This window comes from Schistocerca serialis, chromosome 3 (genome assembly GCF_023864345.2).
Source record: "Schistocerca serialis cubense isolate TAMUIC-IGC-003099 chromosome 3, iqSchSeri2.2, whole genome shotgun sequence".
Classification (NCBI taxonomy): domain Eukaryota; kingdom Metazoa; phylum Arthropoda; class Insecta; order Orthoptera; family Acrididae; genus Schistocerca; species Schistocerca serialis.
In genome coordinates this window covers 904646633-904666009 of record NC_064640.1, presented here as the reverse complement: position 1 = coordinate 904666009, position 19377 = coordinate 904646633, and the positions used below count along the sequence as shown (strand labels likewise).

General features: G+C 39.4%; 1 protein-coding gene across 1 annotated transcript in view; it reads right to left on the bottom strand.

The window, feature by feature from the left end:
- LOC126471313 (paired amphipathic helix protein Sin3b-like) overlaps positions 1 to 19377 on the bottom strand; it is a 299139-nt gene that overhangs the window by 188077 nt on the left and 91685 nt on the right. The window contains exons 5-6 of the mRNA XM_050099434.1: positions 6144 to 6267; positions 3250 to 3449 (exon numbers count right to left, since the gene is read on the bottom strand). Of these exons, the coding sequence (XP_049955391.1) occupies positions 3250 to 3449; positions 6144 to 6267 (324 nt within the window). The remainder of the gene's footprint in view (positions 1 to 3249; positions 3450 to 6143; positions 6268 to 19377) is intronic.

Here is a 19377-nt window from a genome sequence, read left to right as displayed (position 1 = left end):
ACAATCTTTAAATTCTTATGATTTATCATGTAACCAAAATTCAACAAATTTTTTTAGTACTGATATCACAGACTTCACACTTTTTATTGTTTTGTGTCAAATGCCACGTTTGGACAAGATATTTGTGTCATGCAAAATCATTTTGCTATTCATTTTGGTCTTCTGCTGACTAGTAGATCATAAATTACAGCATCATCCGCAAACAATATACGAGGACTGCTCAGATTGTCTCCTACATTGTTCATATTGATTAGGAACAACAGAAAGCCTATAACACGCCCTTTGGGAATTCCAGATATCACTTCTGTTTCACTTGATGACATCCTGTCAGTTACTATACACTGTGACCTTATGACAAGAAATCACAAATCCAGTCATAACTTGTCAACACTACTCGATACTTTGTGTGATTAAAAAGCCAGTTGCAATTCACAAGAGGAAATGGAACGGGAGGCAAGAGGAAATGGGGAGGGAGGGCAAGGCAAAGTGGGTTGGGTGTAGAAGGAAGAAAGGTGGGGGCAGAAGGAAGTGGAGGACAAGAGGAAGTTGGGGGGGGGGCAGGAGCAAGAGGAAGTAGAGGGGGGGGGGGGCAGGAGCAAGAGGAAGTTGAGGGGGGGGGGCGGCAGCAAGAGGAAGCGTGGGGGGGAGGCTAGAGGAAGCGTGGGGGGAGACAAGAGGAAGTGGGGGGGGCAAGAGGAAGTGCGGGGGGGGGGGGGGGGGGGTTGCAAGAGGAAACCCGGGGGGGGGGGGGGATGTGCAAGAGAAAACGCAGGGGGGGGGGCAAGAGGAAGCGTTGGGGGGGGGGGGGGGCAAGAGGAAGCGTGGGGGGGGGGGCAAGAGGAAGTGCAGGGGGGCGGGGCAAGAGGAAGCGCGGGGGGGGGGGGGGTGCAAGAGGAAATGCGGGGGGGCAGAGGAAGCGTGGGGGGGGGCCAAGAGGAAGTGCGGGAGGGCGGAGCAAGAGGAAGCGGAAGCGCGGGGGGGGGCAAGAGGAAGTGCGGGGGGGTGGGGGGCAAGAGGAAGCGCGGGGGGGTGGGGGGCAAGAGGAAGCGCGGGGGGGTGGGGGGCAAGAGGAAGCGCGGGGGGGTGGGGGGCAAGAGGAAGCGCGGGGGGGTGGGGGGCAAGAGGAAGCGCGGGGGGGTGGGGGGCAAGAGGAAGTGCGGGGGGGTGGGGGGCAAGAGGAAGTGCGGGGGGGGGGCAAGAGGATGCGCAGGCCAGGTGGAAGTGCGGGGGGGGGGGGGCAAGAGGATGCGCAGGCCAGGTGGAAGTAGGGGGGGGAGCAAGAGGAAGTGGCAAGAGAAAGTGTTGAAAAGAGGAGGGGGGGAGCAGGGCGAGAAGCGGGCAGCAAGGCGAGAAGGGGAAGGGGACAAGTGTGGTGTATAGGCTGCTTGCCCAGCAGCCCTGCAACCTCCCTCATACCTGTGGTATGCAAGCAGCCTAACCTGGAGGGGGTTACATCAACATATGACAGAGCTTCAATTACACATGCTGACTAGGCCACTAGGTGGCAGTGCAAGGTCCACTAATAACTGCTGACCCGTCAGACCTGTTTGTTTCTGCATATCACATGATTGCAAATAGTCGCTCTAGTATCTCTAAAAGGCCAGGGTATTAAGGATGGCACAATGCCATTCCAAGTGAGTCTTACGTCGAGCTCCAGGCTGTGTGCTGACTGCACCTGTAGGTCTTAAGTTTTGTTCAGAACACCGTTCTACTACCTAGTGATCTTTAGACTGTATCTTATTCTGTGACCAAGTGAATAGCAGACTCTGACTGTTCCATCATGAAGGCCTTCAGCCTAAGTTTGGACTTGTGCAAATTCAATGCTAATCACGTGCATACTTTCACAAACTATCATTAGTGGTTATCTTTTCTCCAAATAGGCATTTTTTGTTGATGCATTTATTAATGGGACTGTTCTACATCATTTACCTGCACTGTATTTTCATTTCACCTAATTGGGGTAAGACATATCAGTTGATGAAGATTTTTTGGGTCCAAATGCCTGCATTGGCTCCAGTGCCACTGCCAAGTTTAGTCCCACATCAATTGGCAATATGGATTTTTCAAGCCCCTGTACGTCCATCAGCGCCAGTGCCAAGTACCATCCAACAGCAAGTGATGACGAGATATTTTTCTGTGAACTTAAACTTTTATGCATGTTTTTCACCCTAGGTAGACAATGTCTTTGTGAGAACGTGACTCCTATATCACAAAGACTTCGACAGTGACTTTTTGCACCAACATGTGTAGTTCCCAGTTGTCCATCCTCAACATGGAAGATATGCCCCCTGTTTTATCTTTGCTATCCAACATACAGCAGAAGCAGAGACACCTTATGAAACAGCTGGTCAGCATCTCCATGTCACTGGAGGTACCCAGCTACCATCCCAAATGCTTCTTCAAGGCCAACCACCTCCGAACGTAACTGCTACAGCTTCCTGCTTCTTACACGGCACCTGAACCCTTGGCCAGCAGCATTCAAACTCTGCCCGACCCTGGATAAGGCCCTTGACACTCCTCCAGCAGGGTAATTCACTGCCAGACAACACTGCAACAGTTTCCTCCCTATCAGACATCTGAACCTGCATCCACATCTGCCCTGACGCACAGTCCTTTCAACATCTCTTAGAACCACACCTCCTTCCCTTCCCATGGAGAGTGAGGAGTTGAAGTTAAGTAGGGGTGTAGGTGTTGAGAAAGGGTTCGAGAGACGAGGGCTGTAGAGCCTTAGGGAGGGAGGAAGGGAGGGAGGAAGGGAGGGGGGGTTGAGAGGGAGGGAGGGAGGGAGGGAGGGAGGGAGGGAGGGAGGGAGGGAGGGAGGGGGGGAAGAGAGAGAGAGAGAGAGAGAGAGAGAGAGAGAGAGAGAGAGAGAGAGAGAGAGAGAGAGAGAGAGAGAGAGAGAGAGTGTTCAAATGTAGTCGAATAGTTTAGAAGAAAACACACTGTACAAACTGAAGATAAAACGCGTGCACGATGGGGCGCGTGATTGTGGCCCATTTCCCTTTTTTCTACTCTCGATGAAAAACCCCCTCCTCACATTAAAGGCTTTTGTTTTTATCAGTAAATTGATGGATTTCTAACTGTGGAAACGTGACAGTCAGAATTCAGTCCCTAGTACATCTAATAGTAACATTTATTTATCTTCGTTAAGTTTTGAATTTATTATTTTATGTTCACATTTGAGACTTTCAAATTTATCTTTGGTCTCTATATTTCATACATAAAAGCAATCTATATAGATTTACTGACCTATGAATTGGCTTCACAATCCCAGTAGCAACAGGACTTGATTGTGTAGCTGTAGCTGGTATTGCACCAGCTGCCACTGAGGTGTTGAGGTTTGCTGGGATTGACAAATGGTGTGTCACCATGCCAGCTGCCACATGTGTAGGTACTGCAGTCACTGAACTGGGACTAGGCATTGAAACTGATACTTGGAATGAATGCCCCTGAAATTCACCAAATTAGAATGTATGTGACAAAAATGTGAAAAATGTTAAATTTACATATTCAGGCTTGGATATTTTCACTTCAAAACCAAATTAAAAATAAGAGTTTTTGATGTCACTGGCACAGCAGGGCAGATAGAATCACCTGCTACATAGTGTTGTGCAAGTAATTTTATGTAATTTATATCATAATATAATTGTTGCATTATTTACTTTATTATAATTCCAGTTGGATCACAATGTTTATCTGTAATCAGGTTATTAATTTTGGTCGGTAATTACCATCTTCAGACCTAGAAAATATAAGCACACAGAGGTAGCCTAATTTACAAAATATGTCAAACCATACAAAATTTAAAGCAAAAAACTATAAAACAACTATAAAACTATAAACAACTGTACAATATGTCCATACCAGAGTAAAAATATGTTGCATTACACATCTCACACTATCACATGTGATGGTGCAGTCAAAATCATAGCCTTTTGGCTTCATCAAACAAATAAAATTATGGTATTTAAAGAGCATGACTGAAGCCTAAATATTGCACATGAAGTGACACTCAAGTTGTACCACACTGCAGTGTCAAGAACCCAAGCACACTAGATGGCGCCGCAGCATGTCGGTTTACATGACTTCAAATTAGTAAATTCCTCATACTGAAGTATATAAAAACTCAGTTCACATTTTATATATGGAAATGTAGAAGATAAAATGGAAATGACTGTGCTTACATCTCATATAATACTTTTAGCGGGAAAGCCAGCTTTATTAAAATAAACACCTATGTTACACAATCGAAACAATTTAATTACAGAAAGACTTACAGCTCACTAGTGAAAAGATTATCAAATGTTAACAATGTGCTCATGCAACATGCCCGCCAGACAGGAACTCGCAATAAACCACAGGCACAACAGTGAAATGGAATAAAAATGTCACTGGATGTCACAGCATCATTTCTTCAAAATTTTAAATCTAATGTTACTGTGTCACACATAAGACAATGACATGTTTGGTAAATAGCACTTTTATTCAAAAAAAATTTGTGAGTTCACAAGTGGCCATTGAACTGGCAGAGAGTAGCCTACCAGTACTGACATAGATTTGTATAATTCAATCCTTCTGAATATCTTAAGTAGTACATTTACGAAGAAAAATTTTTGACAAACATTTTAATAACACATTTTTGCTAGTTACACTTCGTGTTTTACAAGTGGATAAGCTATAATTAGGTTCCTGTGTCCAATGACATTTTAATATTTTATCGTTCTTTTTGGGGGAATTGCTTTTGGAGGCTGCCGATTTGTGGAACACTTTGTGGGATTTTATGTATTTTCTTGGCTTTATTTATCAAGGTGTAGAGTATTTCTCTTTTTCCCTCCTTTTTCCCCTGTTTTTCTCTATGGGTATTTTAATACTGATTGTCTTATAAAAATATATTGTGCATGGTACACAAAACTGCTTAATTTATTTGACAATAAAAAATCACTCATGCTCTCAAGAATAGATAATACTGTTTTGAATTAACATTTTTTACGTTGTACCATTACTTTTATTCGAGTGATTTTACCCATTCTTGATCAGCTAGCAGAATGCACGAACACAGCCCTGACAACTAAAAAATTTGTTTTATTTATGAGTCAAACATTTGAAATATCATGAACAGTTATATTGTACAGTGGCATGGGATTCCTGATGTGGAATATATATATGTCTTTTTAGACTGTATAATTTCTATTTTAATGTATTGATACTTTATAATGATGGTTGTTGTATGGATGATGCATGGCAGAGATACTGTGGCATCCAATGACATTTTCATTCCCTTTTACTGTGGTTAAAGTGTGAGCTCTTGTCTGGTGGGCATCTTGTGTGAGCACATTGTCCGCATTTGATAATGTTTTCGCTGGTGAGCTGTAATTTTTTCTGTAATTAAATTGTTTCAGTTGTGTAAAGAGACTCCGTATTCTTCTAACAAAGATGTATGTTTTAATAAAGCATTCTTTCCCATTAAATTTATTCTATGATGTGACACCACAATCATTTCACTTTATCTTCTGAATTTCCTTTCATAAAATGTGAACTAAGTTTTTATACACTTCATTATAAGGAATGTACTTCTGCAAAATCATGTAAACTGATGTGCAGCAGCATCTAGTGGGCTTGGATGGAGACATGTTACTTGCCGCAGCACAGCAGTATAACTGAGTCTCTTCATGTGCAGTATTTATACTTCAATGATGCTCTTCAGATGCCATAATTTTATTTAACTGATCAAGCCAAATTGGCTAATGATTTTGACTACACCATCACATGGAACAGCATGATATGTGTAATGCAACACATTTTTCCTCAGGCATCAATATGTTGTGTAGTTGCTTTACAGCTGTTCTCTGTTTTACATTTATGTGGTTAGGAGTTTGTTTTTTATTAGGCTACCTCTATGTGCTTATATCTTTTAGGTCTGAGTTTGATCATTATAGATCACAATTAATAACCTGATTGCAAACAAACATTGTCATCTGAAAGTGGAAGAAAAATAAAGCAAATACTTTCCTGGATCACTGGAAACTTTTTCATGACTATGCCACTACTTGCAGTAGTGCATTGTCATACTCTCTGTACACTCTAGTATTTTATGTGATAAAGCTAATACGTCATGTTAAAATCTCCCAAGTGCATTTACATACCTGATCACTTGACTGAACTTCAATCTTGTATCCAGGTGGAAGGAATGTATTGAATCCTACAATAAGTTCAGGATGTCCTTTGAAGAGATTGGAAACACGCTGTATAACACCTGGGGTATCAATACTGGAACAATAAGACCATTTCAAAATGCTGTGATGCAATACAATGCTATACAAGGAGCTCAAAGAGCATCATAAGGTTCAAAATATCAGCTCTGAGCATTTTGTGCTTCTGGTTCAAAAGATTAATTCCTAAGTGTCTTACAAGTGGTATTTTTGGCACAAAAGGAATTTTATTGCTTGTTTCTGAGTGCTGAGCAGTTCTCAGTTATCTTAATTACTCTACTGGATTGTTACTGTAAACAAACCTCAATATAGTTTTCATTAATTTTCATTCAGCCGAGTCACGGTATTAATGACACTGATCACCTACTATGTCGAAAAATGGTGAGAACTTGTTAAAGAAAAGCCTGAAATATCATTAATTATGATATTTTAAAAATGTTGAAGCAACAACAACAACAACAATAATAATCATAAACAACATGTCACATAACAATTACTTCAGTGCACAAATATTAATAATGGACAAAGTGTGGAGTTCAATTATCGTATCGATTAATTATGGAATTTTTTTCTGTAATTTATCACTCCTTCCACCTCTGGCAATCATCTGTCTATATGAAAAATGCCAAGGTGCATCATGGTTTGGTTCCACATTAAATTATACAAACTCCTATAACAACCAGAAAAAAGCAAAGGATATACCACCTCCACTAAGGACCATGCCTAATAAAACACTGCAGTATTCAAATCAATTTTTGGGTTAAGCCAAACTATAGTAACAACAGGCTAAGAAAATAGAATGTGTCAGCAATGGCCTGCAAGTTGGGACAATCCCTGCATTATCTTGAAACGATATGGACAATTCTGGAATACTCAGCTCGGGACAGACGGATTTGATTAACATGAATCATCTTCACAAGAACAGTTTTTATACTTTCCAAGATATTTTAGGGATTTTAAACAGTAATAATACACTGAAGTATACATGAATTACTCAAATCTGAATAATACAGTTGACTATTGAAATTCACTGCAGCCAATTACATTCATACAACTAGATTAAGTGGGCCTTAAGTATGTCTGCAGGGAAATGGGGTTTGTGAGGATAAAGTCAAATGGAGAGTTTGCCATTCCACTATTGTTGAAAAGTACATCAGAGAGCAGTGCATATTTTTTTTGAATAGTAGTTGAAAATGTATTCAATACAGTACTTAACAATGTTCTCAAAACATAAAACTTGTTCCACTGTCTTGTGTTCACTGAACAGGTGCAGCTACTTCCTTTAAACAAATTCAAGTTCTAAACCTCATAAGTACGTAGATAGATACTGCAATGTTAGCGTAAGGATCCCTGGCGCATGAATTATCACTGTGTATGGTCAGGATTACTCAGTAAGGTACTAAATGTATTCTTTCTGCCTGTACTGAGTAGTTACAAAATAATATGCCACACACATCAAGGAATTAATGTAAATGAAGAACACAAGTTTTCCTTTAACATGATTGTAGACTGTGGACAATATTCTACACTAAATGTATCTTCATCTAGATTCAGCTGCAAATATTCCATGTGTTTCTTCCATGAGGGCATATTATATACCTCCAGTCCCCACGAATCTGGTTCTTCTGCTTCATTACTTGCACCATCATAAGAGTGGTAATGTCAGTGCAAACAGAATTTTGTGCAAGGAACTGGATGTTCTATGGTTTTTGCCACTGAGAGTCAATCACAGTTATTTGTGCCTGTGGGTGCACACAGAGAACGCTGGTCAACCCACCAGTCAAGACGCAGCAGTAACCATATGAAGAGAGGGCTGTGCACACCCTGGCTGCTCTGCACTCTTATCTCAAACAGTCTTAAAGAAACTACTAGACAAAAAAATTAGTCTTTCAAATTTTATAGGCTCATTTGTTAGCTCCATTATGAAGCAGCTATCATTTAATTAACGGTCATACTTATTGTGACATTTCAAAATTAAGCTTGAATAGCTTTGCAATTAAAAATAGGAGTCACTATGAGTTTATGTTTTGTGCATTTTACGTCATACATTGCTGGGTATGAAATGTGGCAAGTGTGAACTATTCATAACATCCATTGTATCTCATGAATAGTTCAAGATGTTGAAACGTGTTTTTGGCAAATCACAGCACTCCAAGAGGAGAGTATTTTGCCACATGGTTAACACGTAAAATTTTCTCATCTACCACAATATACAAGTAACTACAGATCTTACCATCATAATAATGTAACCAATAGCTGGTGAAATGAGAACTGGTGTGGGTTTGCAACAAATTATGTAAAGAAATTCCACTTCTTTTTTTTTCTAAAAAATACCGAGAAAGAGCTTCTTCCAAGTTATCGTTGTGTTGACCTGAGTTGCTTTTTTAATAACACAAATTTCATAATTCTGTTACAACTGCAATGTTCATATTTATCTAAAGTTTGGAACTTTCATTGCTTTCTTTATTGTGAAATTAACTATTCCTAACTGCATTACACCAAATCATAACTCCTAATCTTTTATTGGTGATGTATCGTGTTCCCTTCAACTTTATTGCAAATCTCTGCACTTCAGTTTATGTCTTCAGTTCATTCAATTATAACTACCAACTCTATATGGTAACGCATTTCAAGTAATTTCCTCTTTCTCTGATTTTTACACTGTTCAAATTTCAGTTTCATGCAACATACTGTACATTATTTACATAATTTCATATATCTTTACTTCATTTTAGAGTAAACATTTTACACCAACAGACTTCTCATGCAAACAGATGTATTTACATTACTACAATTTTTACCTACATCTACTACAATTCATAATTGTTATGTTTATTTTGGGAAAAAAGAGTAAGCTGTCCACCAACTGGAAGAAGAAGAAAGGGACAGCCCACTGACAACAATAGCAATAGAGGTGGAGATCTAGCTCACATTGAGGGAAGGATGTGGGACGATGCTGAATGTGTCTTTTTCAAAGTAGCCTTCCTGACATTCACCTCAAGTTATTTCAGCAAACCATTGAAATCCTAAATCTGGTTGGGCAGACAGGGATCTAAATTTCCATCTTCCTGAATATGAGTCCAATGTCTTACCACAGCACCACCTCACTTGTTCCCAATCTGAAAATTTGAACGTGTGCTTTAATTGGCATGGTCCTATTCCCTTGCCTTCCTCTAACCTAGAAGCTAACTTACTCATCCAGTTATGGGGGACACACAGTTTAACCTGACCTCTGAACCATAGAGAAAAACTGACCAGGCACTGAAACACAGATCTTTGGATATGTGCTCAGAAACTTATCCATCCGCATAAAACTACCATTTTTCAAATCATGTAAGTTCCATTCTTCAACAGCTTTCAATCAAAAGTTAAAAACAGTTTATGTCAGCCCACACCACTAGCTCATAAACCTTTTGAAAAATTTAGAAAATAATTCCTAACACACAGTCCATATCAATTCAGGCTGGCAAAGAAAAAAAATCTTACCTTCATAATCTCAGATATCATTGAGTTTAACATACATTAAAACACAAGTCAATGTAAGAAACCCTTTTTTTTATTTTTAAGTGTCAAACCCATTTTTTTCTTTTTATTTTGTTTTTGAACTGTTGATCAGTACTGTAAAGTACTATATTCCCTGAAAAAGAGAGTTTCCAATTTCCAATTTGACAGGTTTTATAAATGTCCAAAAATTGTGCCGCACAACTAAACTATTTTTTATTACCACATTCTCACATATTGGTCTCATGAAATAAATATCTAGTTTTATTTGGTAAGATATTTTAATTATTAAAAATAAGTCGCATACACAACTTTAAAATAAACTAGGAACAACCAAAATATATTTGGAAGTTGCAAAATATATAAGTTCCAAAGTACAGCACTTCCATGAACACCGCTGAGAGCTGAAATTAGCAACTCAATAAACTAAAAACATGATCAAATGCATAATTATTTTCATTTTATATTTCTGCAAAACACTGCAGACTGGAAGTGAATGCCAGTGGTACGGTCACTGCCTTGCAAATGGAAATCTACATCCAGCTGCTGGTCCATGTGGTATCATAAAGTTGAAAATGATTTCACTTAACTAACAACTCATATCTGTAACCTATGCAAATACACTAGTCACTCTCATACACATGACATAAATATCCTACTTAATGGATTGTGAATCTGAGTATAAAGTTGCTTTTTCTGAGATTTTCTGGGACAAAATGAAATTTCTTCTTCCTGCTGTTTGAAGTTATGCAATGTAAGTTTGGTCATCATTTGAGTTCACACATGTGTCTTCTGAATTTCTTTCACACTGTTAATTTGTTTAGATCATTCTTCTGCCTTCTGATATTAGAATTCTACAACTTTGGGCAATCAGATGAAGCTTGTTGATGTGAACAATTTTACCATACTTGTAAAATCCTTAGCATTCTGAACTGCAACTGTACTGAAGCTGGACATATGTTTTGTACCACAGTGTTTCAATGGGGCCTCTTACACCATCCCGTGACCAGTAACACTGTACACCCATTCCATTCGCACAAACAACTAAGTGAATTCAGATAGTTGGTAATGATTTTTGAAATGATTAGGGGCACCATCTGAAATAACATTGATTTGCTCTGCTTGTGATTGTAGCAACTGAAGAATTTTACATACAACCAACAATGTATGTGCTGAGTCATGTCCTTTGTCATAACCTATAACTGCAACATTCATGGTGGTTTTTAACTCTACATCACAGATCACTAATAACTTCATATGGTCACCCAAGGTGTCGTAAGTCGTGTCTTTAATGACGTTCTTCAAAGTTAGGATGAAAAGGTCAAAATTTGCACAATATACAGATAAGCACAAATCTCTATGTTCATTTGTGGGACTTTCCATTTATGAAGTAGTACATAAAATTTTGATCTTCCAATGTGGAATATCAAATGTTCCTTCTTTTACGCTGCAAAAAGTTCTTAAATGTGGATCATAAATCTTTTCACTTTCACCACTTCTGCTCCTGTTACTACTACACTGATAGTGCCTTTTCTGTTGGCACTCTGTCGAGACCAGCCTGGCTTATTTCCCAGATAAAACAACTGCACAATTTGAAGATAAGCTTTACTCATAGGAAAGCTTTATAAGGGTTCAGTTTTCCACACCTTTTGCAGCTCTCACATTTCTTACTTTGTCCACCATGTACTTTGATGCAGCTGGAATGCAGTATGAAATGTTCTTCTTTGAAAAGGATACTGGGACAATTGTAAGAACTTGCACATTTTCAATGAAGGATGCACACAATTCAAATGCAGAATTGATATTTTACAAAAGTTTTGACAAATTTCTCAAGCTACTTTTGATTTATTTTCCTCTGAAGAGGATTTTGTACTTTGAAGAAAGTGGTCAGTTTTGTTTTTGTGTAATTACACAGAGCTTCACTAAACTCACTGTGCATTCTTTATGGGTATACCTGATGACTTGCATAACTTAACCATGGTTTCTTAACAAGACTAACACCAACCACTACAGCTGCTTGATTAAGGGAATGGAACTCTTCCTCAGCAGATATAAAATCTACAAAAGTAACATTTTGGGAGCCATCTTCTTGTTCACTTACTGTTATTGTTGATATGGTGTCTATCATTTTCAAAAAACTTCCTTTCAATATCTTGAACCATTTATGAAATGTAATGATTGTTATGACTGCACAGTTCCCCAAGTGCACAGATGGAACTGGTTGCACTATGTGCTTCTATCTGCCAGATATGAAAACCACTATCTCAAGAATAAAATGAGGTACCACTGTGCTCTCACTTTTAAATGAAATTTTGATATCTTATTTGCATTTCATAAACAGTAATTTATGGGCTAAAATCTACCATACACAAAATCTACATAATGCATTTTGCCTCTGCAAAGTCATAAAAAGTCATGCAATGTTTTATTCAATATAGCACAGTAACAATGACAAATAATGAAATGAAGTTCTGTCCTATATTGAAGGAAGATATCAGACTGTAAGCTGTGCAAAAATCCAATTTTTTGACCAAATAGTTTTTTTAAAAATCTGAATGCTATCTCTCAGCACAGGCAGCAGCATTAAGGGAGCAATAACAGTGACACCAAAGCCACGCTCAGCACAGAATACAAATAGCACACCTGAAGCAGTTAAAGGGTTAATTTTTATCTTCACTTCCTTTTCTGCCTGCTATCCATACCAGTTTTCTGTGGCATCACTATTGTTGGTCATCATCAGCCCATCAATGGTATCACAGCACATCAAAATAAACGGGCATCCAGTCAGTGTTGCCCATATAGCCTACAACATCGTCTTTCAGTTTCCTTTGATGGATTATGTAAGGCTATTACACATGTAGTTTCTCATCAAATGCCTTGGGAAGTCACTGAGCTAGTCTTGTTCTTCATTGTAACATATGTCCCTCCCTCTTTATCAGCCTGATGCACCAGCCAGTACTTGATTTGAATTTCACGACGCATGCAGTTCAAAAATTCCTCTTTATCTCCAGCATCTTCATGAAGATAATTTCCTGAGTAATCGAAAAGCGTTCACTGTGTTTCTCCTGCATGTACTGTACAACCTGATGTTGCAATTCATGAAATCTTCCCTGCTTCAGTCCCCAGAAAGTTTAGCGTGTAGAACTGGTATTCTTTAATTTATTCTTTATCTGGTGCAACCTACAAACGTTTGCTTCTGTGACAGAAAATTTTCTTCCTCCTGTACAGTTTGCTGTATCGCCTAGAGGAACACACTGTAAAACACAGACTCGTAGATCCACATTTGTTAACAAAGTCACAGCTGCAATTTGCACCCATTGTCACTAGCTACGATTTACAGTTTTTAAAGTGCAACAATATAATCAAACTGAATGACAGCAAACAATTGTCCTCTCAGTTCCCTATGGCAGAAATTGCACCACTTCGGATTAACATTGTAGCCAACGTGGAAAATCAATAGTGCTGTACAGCAATAGCAGCCTTAGTACCGTTGTTGACACTCACGTTTCATTTGTTGTGCCACATTTCAGGTGTTGGGTGTGAACCTCTTTCGTTACCGTTAGTTTGCCTCCCATAGAAATGTATACTATTGTTGAGTATTTATTCAATTTTTAAAAAAATAGTTCTAATGGCTCTGAGCACTATGGGACTTAACATCTGAGGTCATCAGTCCCCTAGAACTTAGAACTACTTAAACCTAACTAACTTAAGGACATCACACACATCCATGCCCGAGGCAGGATTCGAACCTGCGACCGTAGCAGTCGTGCGGTTCCAAACTGAAGTGCCTAGAACCACTCGGCCAACGCGGCCGGCTCAGTTTTAAAAGTCAGTTCAATTCTAATAATATAGATTCAGGTGAAGTGCAGTTTAAACAAGGTAGATGGTCATAAAAAGACATGGAAAGTGGTATACATTTCCATGGTTGGCTGCACGATAAAATTTGCTGCCCACTTACCACTCCCCTCCCCACATTCAGTCTAGTTCTCGGCCAAGCTGATGTGTCTGTTCCCTCTCCAAACCTACCAAATTCTTCAAATTAAATCTGTGTGTCACCTCAATTGCCAAAGCTTCACCTGTAAATGTGATACAACTACTACATTAATCTATTACACAATGTAACAACATTGACCTCAGCAGCAATAGCTTAATTTGCGAATGTAAGAGGACTCTGTATTTTTCAAATATGGAATTTGTGAAGAAATCTCATCTCATAACAGGGTAAACACCCTATATGAACATTAAACAAAATCCATTACACTCATCTTCCCTGAATATCGGAAACAGTTTGGTGACAAATTTATATACCTTATTTTTCATTCATAAAACACTAGCAGTTTGGAGAAAGTGGAAGATGTTTAAAATACATACTCTGGTGTAAAGTTCATACGAAGGACAACATCCATACATATTATAAAAATGTATGTATGTATGTGCCACACCTCCTCCTAAGCCCCACAAATGATTTCAACCAAATTTGGTACACATATTAGCTATGATCTGGAAAGAAATCCTGTGGGGGTAAGAACCATTAGTCTCGTATTGAAATGAATGTGATAACATGGACAGAAAAGGGGGAGGAAGAGATGGCTATTCAGAAAGGGAGATGGAGGAGATAGACACGCAAAAAGAGGGATGAAGGAGATACACATGCAGAAAGAGGGATGGAGGAGATGCACACACAGACAGATGGAAGCATAACATAGATAAAGGTAGCGGGAGGAAGAAATGGACAGAGAGAAGTGGAGGGGAAAATCGATAGAGAGACAGGACAGGTGGAGACAGGCAACAATAGGAGACAGGACGAGATGGTCAGGGAGAGGGAAGAGGAGAAGATGGACAAGGAGAGGGGTAGCAGGAGATGGACAGAGAGTGAGGTGGTGGTGGTGGTGGTGGTGGTGGTGGTGGTGGTGTTGGCAGAGGGGGTCGAGGAGGGGGGGGGGGGGAGGGGAGGAGTTTGGAACAAATACCTACCTAGGTAAAACTGGGCACTCGGCTAGTGTTTTTGCATATCAGACATTGAATATCATACAGTATAACCCCACTTTTAAGTTCCCAGAATTAACATTTTCTCACCATTTATGACATTTTTTATTGGTCTTGTCAAATTTCCTATGCCCGCAATGTTTATCTGTGCCTAATTTTACATCACCATATTTATAATTTTTGCACAATTTATCCATTAAGAAAAAATGTTTGTAGAGAAAAAATGAACTGGTAAACGTCTATAAGTCGGAAAAATTCGTGCCCTATTTCCCGCCGCTGCAAAGCTCTATTTGGCATAGTGGCTGATGTGAGTAACTAGGTTTGTTTGAATGAAGATATCGTGACCAATCACAACCATTTCCAAACTGTCTCTACTGTGCAAATGGAGTTTCGTGATTGTTGTGATCATTGTGACACCTTTGTCGAACCACATTTCATGTGTTTCGGCGTATGGTCACTTGGGAGCACTAGTTGACACTGTCATTCATTTTTTGTTGCTCAAATGTTTTTAGTTTAAACACAGCACCGGTTATTTATTTTATTCATGATGAGAAAAACTTGTTTCGAGAATATATTCTCGTCGGCAAGTGCAGTATTTAAGTATGAATTTTTTGTGATGTTACACAATCAATCAATGTGAGTGGTAGTTCGTGTGCACTGTGCAATTTTCTACATAACTGATGAGGCACAGTACCTGATAACCTCAAACAGATGACTACAGTGGAAGAGACACAGAATAACACATATTAAACACCATACAAAATACTTATTTACATATTTGCACATGATAACAAGGGAAAAAAATCTTGAAACACCTTGTGCTAAGCATGAAAAAATACGTAACTAGTGCAGTATTTCATTACTTAAACAATGAATGACAGCTGCAGGCTTTCAGAAACATTGATTATGACATGTGAAATTGAGTAAAATGTTCCTCCTTCCCAGACAGTTATCAGTTCCAGTTACTTGAAGTCCCTTGAAAAGTGTAAAAGAGGGGTTTCACTGTATATATGTATTTATGTTCCATCTCTCTTCGTAAACCACGGGAATGATTTCAACCAAACTTCGTGCACATATCACTTGCTGTCTGGAATGAATCACTGTTGGGGTAAGAACCATCTATCTGTGAAAGGGGTGGAGGGTAAAGTGTGATTTGTGGGGAGGGGGGGAGCAGTGTAGCCCATGCCCTGCGAATACCCATAATTTGTTCATCCAGTATTTGAGAATAGGAACAAACTTTACACATAATTTCAAACATTTATGAAATTATTTCTTACTGCCAAACTGTACAAAATGAGGAATATAAAAATATTTTTTTTACTTACTACATTTTTGCTGTTCATGCAGTAAAACTGCAGCATGAAGCATGACATTTTAATGTATTACTTATGTACTAATTACTGTATTTGCAGCAAATTTTGCAGACAGTATTCACCACTGAATTTACCAGCAAAATTATATCATTGTATGACACACAGTTCAGAAAAACTGCCACATTATACAAGATGTTTTCATTTATCATTTCTTTACTACTAATTCTATTCACAACACATTTTGTAGACAGTATCCACATATGCTGCTGAATGTACTTGGAAAAATATATCATTGCATGACACATAGTTCAGGAGATATGATGTCATGAACAGTGAGATGTGTATAAAACTGCTGCATTATGCATGACATTGTAATTTAATACTACTTTACTACTAATTCTATTCATAACACATTTCGCAGACACTAGCCACATATACCACTGGTGCACCTGCCAAATTATATCATCGTATGACACATACTTCAGGAGATACGACATCATAAACACTAAGCTGCGTGAAAGTGAAACTGCAGGGCGAGATTTGTTATAGATACAGGTGAAACATGTGTACAAGTACGTGTGAAATATGTTAAATATATTCGACATATGTGTATACTGGAGAAGCTATAGGCAAAAAGTTCATCCTAAATCCATGGAATGCAAATTAGTTTCACATATTAGTTATGATTTAGAAGGAAATACTGTAGGGGGTAAGGACAGACAGAGAGTGGGAAAGGAGTGGTGAACAGAGTGAGGGGAGGGGAACAGACAGAGTGGGAGGAGAGGAGGAGATGGACAGAGAGAGTGGGGGGGGGGGGGGGGGAGAGGAGTAAATAGTCAGAGGGAGGGGGGACAGAGGAGATGGACTAATAGAAGATTGGAATAAATACATGCCCAGACACCTAACTGTGTGTTGTACAATGATATAATTGCACAGGTACATTTAGTGTGTATGTGAATACTGTCGACAAAATGTGTCACGCATATTGTTAGTAGTAAAGAAGTAATAAATTAAAATGTCATGCCTGATGCAGCAGTTTTACTGCATGAATAACTAAAATGTAGTAAGCAATAAATATTTTCGTTTAATCATTTTGTGGGAGTGGTCAGAGAGAAAAAGTTTCATTAATGTTTGAAATTATGTGTGAAGTTTGTTGCAAGTCACTAAGTGCTTTCATTCTCAAATACTAAATATCGAAGGACTTGAAATTTTCCAGACCAATTTACTTCAGATATTTAAAAGATACCCCAATAAATGTTTGGACGAACATAGGCTACATATTTTTTAAAATTTAACACACACACACACACACACACACACACACACACACACACACAGAGAGAGAGAGAGAGAGAGAGAGAGAGAGAGAGAGGGGGGGGGGGGGGGGAAGGGGGGGGGTTAACAAAGGTCTGGGAAAGTTCTTAACCGATTTACTTAAAATTTTTACACAATACTCTAATACGAGGGTTATTCCAAAAGTAAGGTCCGGTTATAAAAAAAAAATCAAAACTAAAATGTTTTTTCAAAACAATTGTTTTATTTACATTCCTTACATCTTTATCTATTTTTCTACATAACTTCCATACTTATTTAAACATTTGTCACATCGTTCAACAAGCTTTTGAATGCCCATGTTATAGAAATTGGCCGCCTTTGACGATAACCAGTCCTTAACTGCTTCTTTCACTTCATCATCTGTGTCGAAGCGCTTGCCGCCGAGAAACTCCTTTCAGTAACGGAACAGGTGGAAATCATGTGGCGCCAGGTCCGGACTGTAAGGAGGATGGTCCATCTGTTCCCATCCAAATTTCTTGATCAGAGCTTGAGTTTCATTTGCAGTGTGGGGTCTGGCATTGTCATGCAACAACAAGATTCCAGACGACAAAAGACCACGTCGCTTATTCTGGATTGCACGTCGAAGTTTAGTCAGGGTAGCGCAGTAGGCGGCTTTATTAATCGTTGTTCCTCTCTCCATAAAGTCGACTAACAATACTCCACGTCTATCCCAGAACACAGTCGCCATAACCTTACGTGTTGAGATTGTCTGCTCTGCCTTGACCTTGACTGGCGATGACGTGTGACGCCATTGCATTGACTGACGTTTAGACTCTGGAGTGATGTGAGAAACCCATGTCTCATCCCCTGTGACAACATTGTCTAAAAGACTGTCACCTTCCTTATGATATCGCTCCAAAAAATCAAGAGCAAAAGCCATTCTTTTCATTCGTTGGGGCTCAGTAAGCAGCCTGGGAACCCAACGGGCACACAATTTGTGAAACTTCAAATTTTCAGACACAATTCTGTACAAAGTTGTTCTACTCACATTCGGAAAATGCATGTCTACGTCTGTAATAGTGAATCGGCGATCTTCACGAATTTTTTTGTCAACCGCATTGACCAAATCGTCTGAAATCCCTGATGGTCGGCCACACCGTGGTTCATCGTGCACATTATCCCGTCCTTCATTAAAAGCTCGCACCCACTTGCGCACTTTACTGTCGCTCATTATGTTAGGACCGTACACTTCAGTAATCTGCCGATGGATTTCCGCCGCTGAATTGTTTCTTGCAGACAAAAACCGTATCACTGCCCTTACTTCACAATCGGCGGGCTGATCAATTGTCTTAAACATTGTAAAGTGACACTGTGAACTACACTCAGCAACAGTAACAAAGCGAATGGCGGCGTTTGACGTGCAAGGCTTGCCGGGAGTCGGCGCGCATGCGTGTTTTGTCATTGGCGCCAAATTTCAATAGTTACGGCGAATCGGACCTTACTTTTGGAATAACCCTCGTAAATGTTTGGACAAAATTAGGCTATATATTTTTTTAATACACACATCAAAAAAAGCTTTGCATCACCTCAGTTGCGAGAGTTCTGGAACCTGTACCGAAAATTGGTATAGAGATCAACATAATCATCATTTCCGTCCTTTCTATTGCTCATGAGAACCACACATTGCATGTTGTACCACCATACAGCGAGACCTTCAGAGGTGGTGGTCCAGATTGCTGTACACACCGGTACCTCTAATACTCAGTAGCACGTCCTCTTGCATTGATGCATACCTGTATTTGTCATGGTATACTATCCACAAGTTCATCAAGGCACTGTTGGTCCAGATTGTCCCACTCCTCAACGGCGATTTTGTGTAGCTCCCTCAGGGTGGTTGGTGGGTCATGTCGTCCATAAACAGCCTTTTAAATCTAACCCAGGCATGTTCGATAGGGTTCATGTCTGGAGAACATGCTGGCCACTCTAGCCAAGGAAGTGCACGATGGGGACGCAAATTGTCGTCCATGGAGACGAATGCTTCACCAATGTGCTGCTGATGTGGTTACACTATCAGTCAGAGGATGGCATTCACG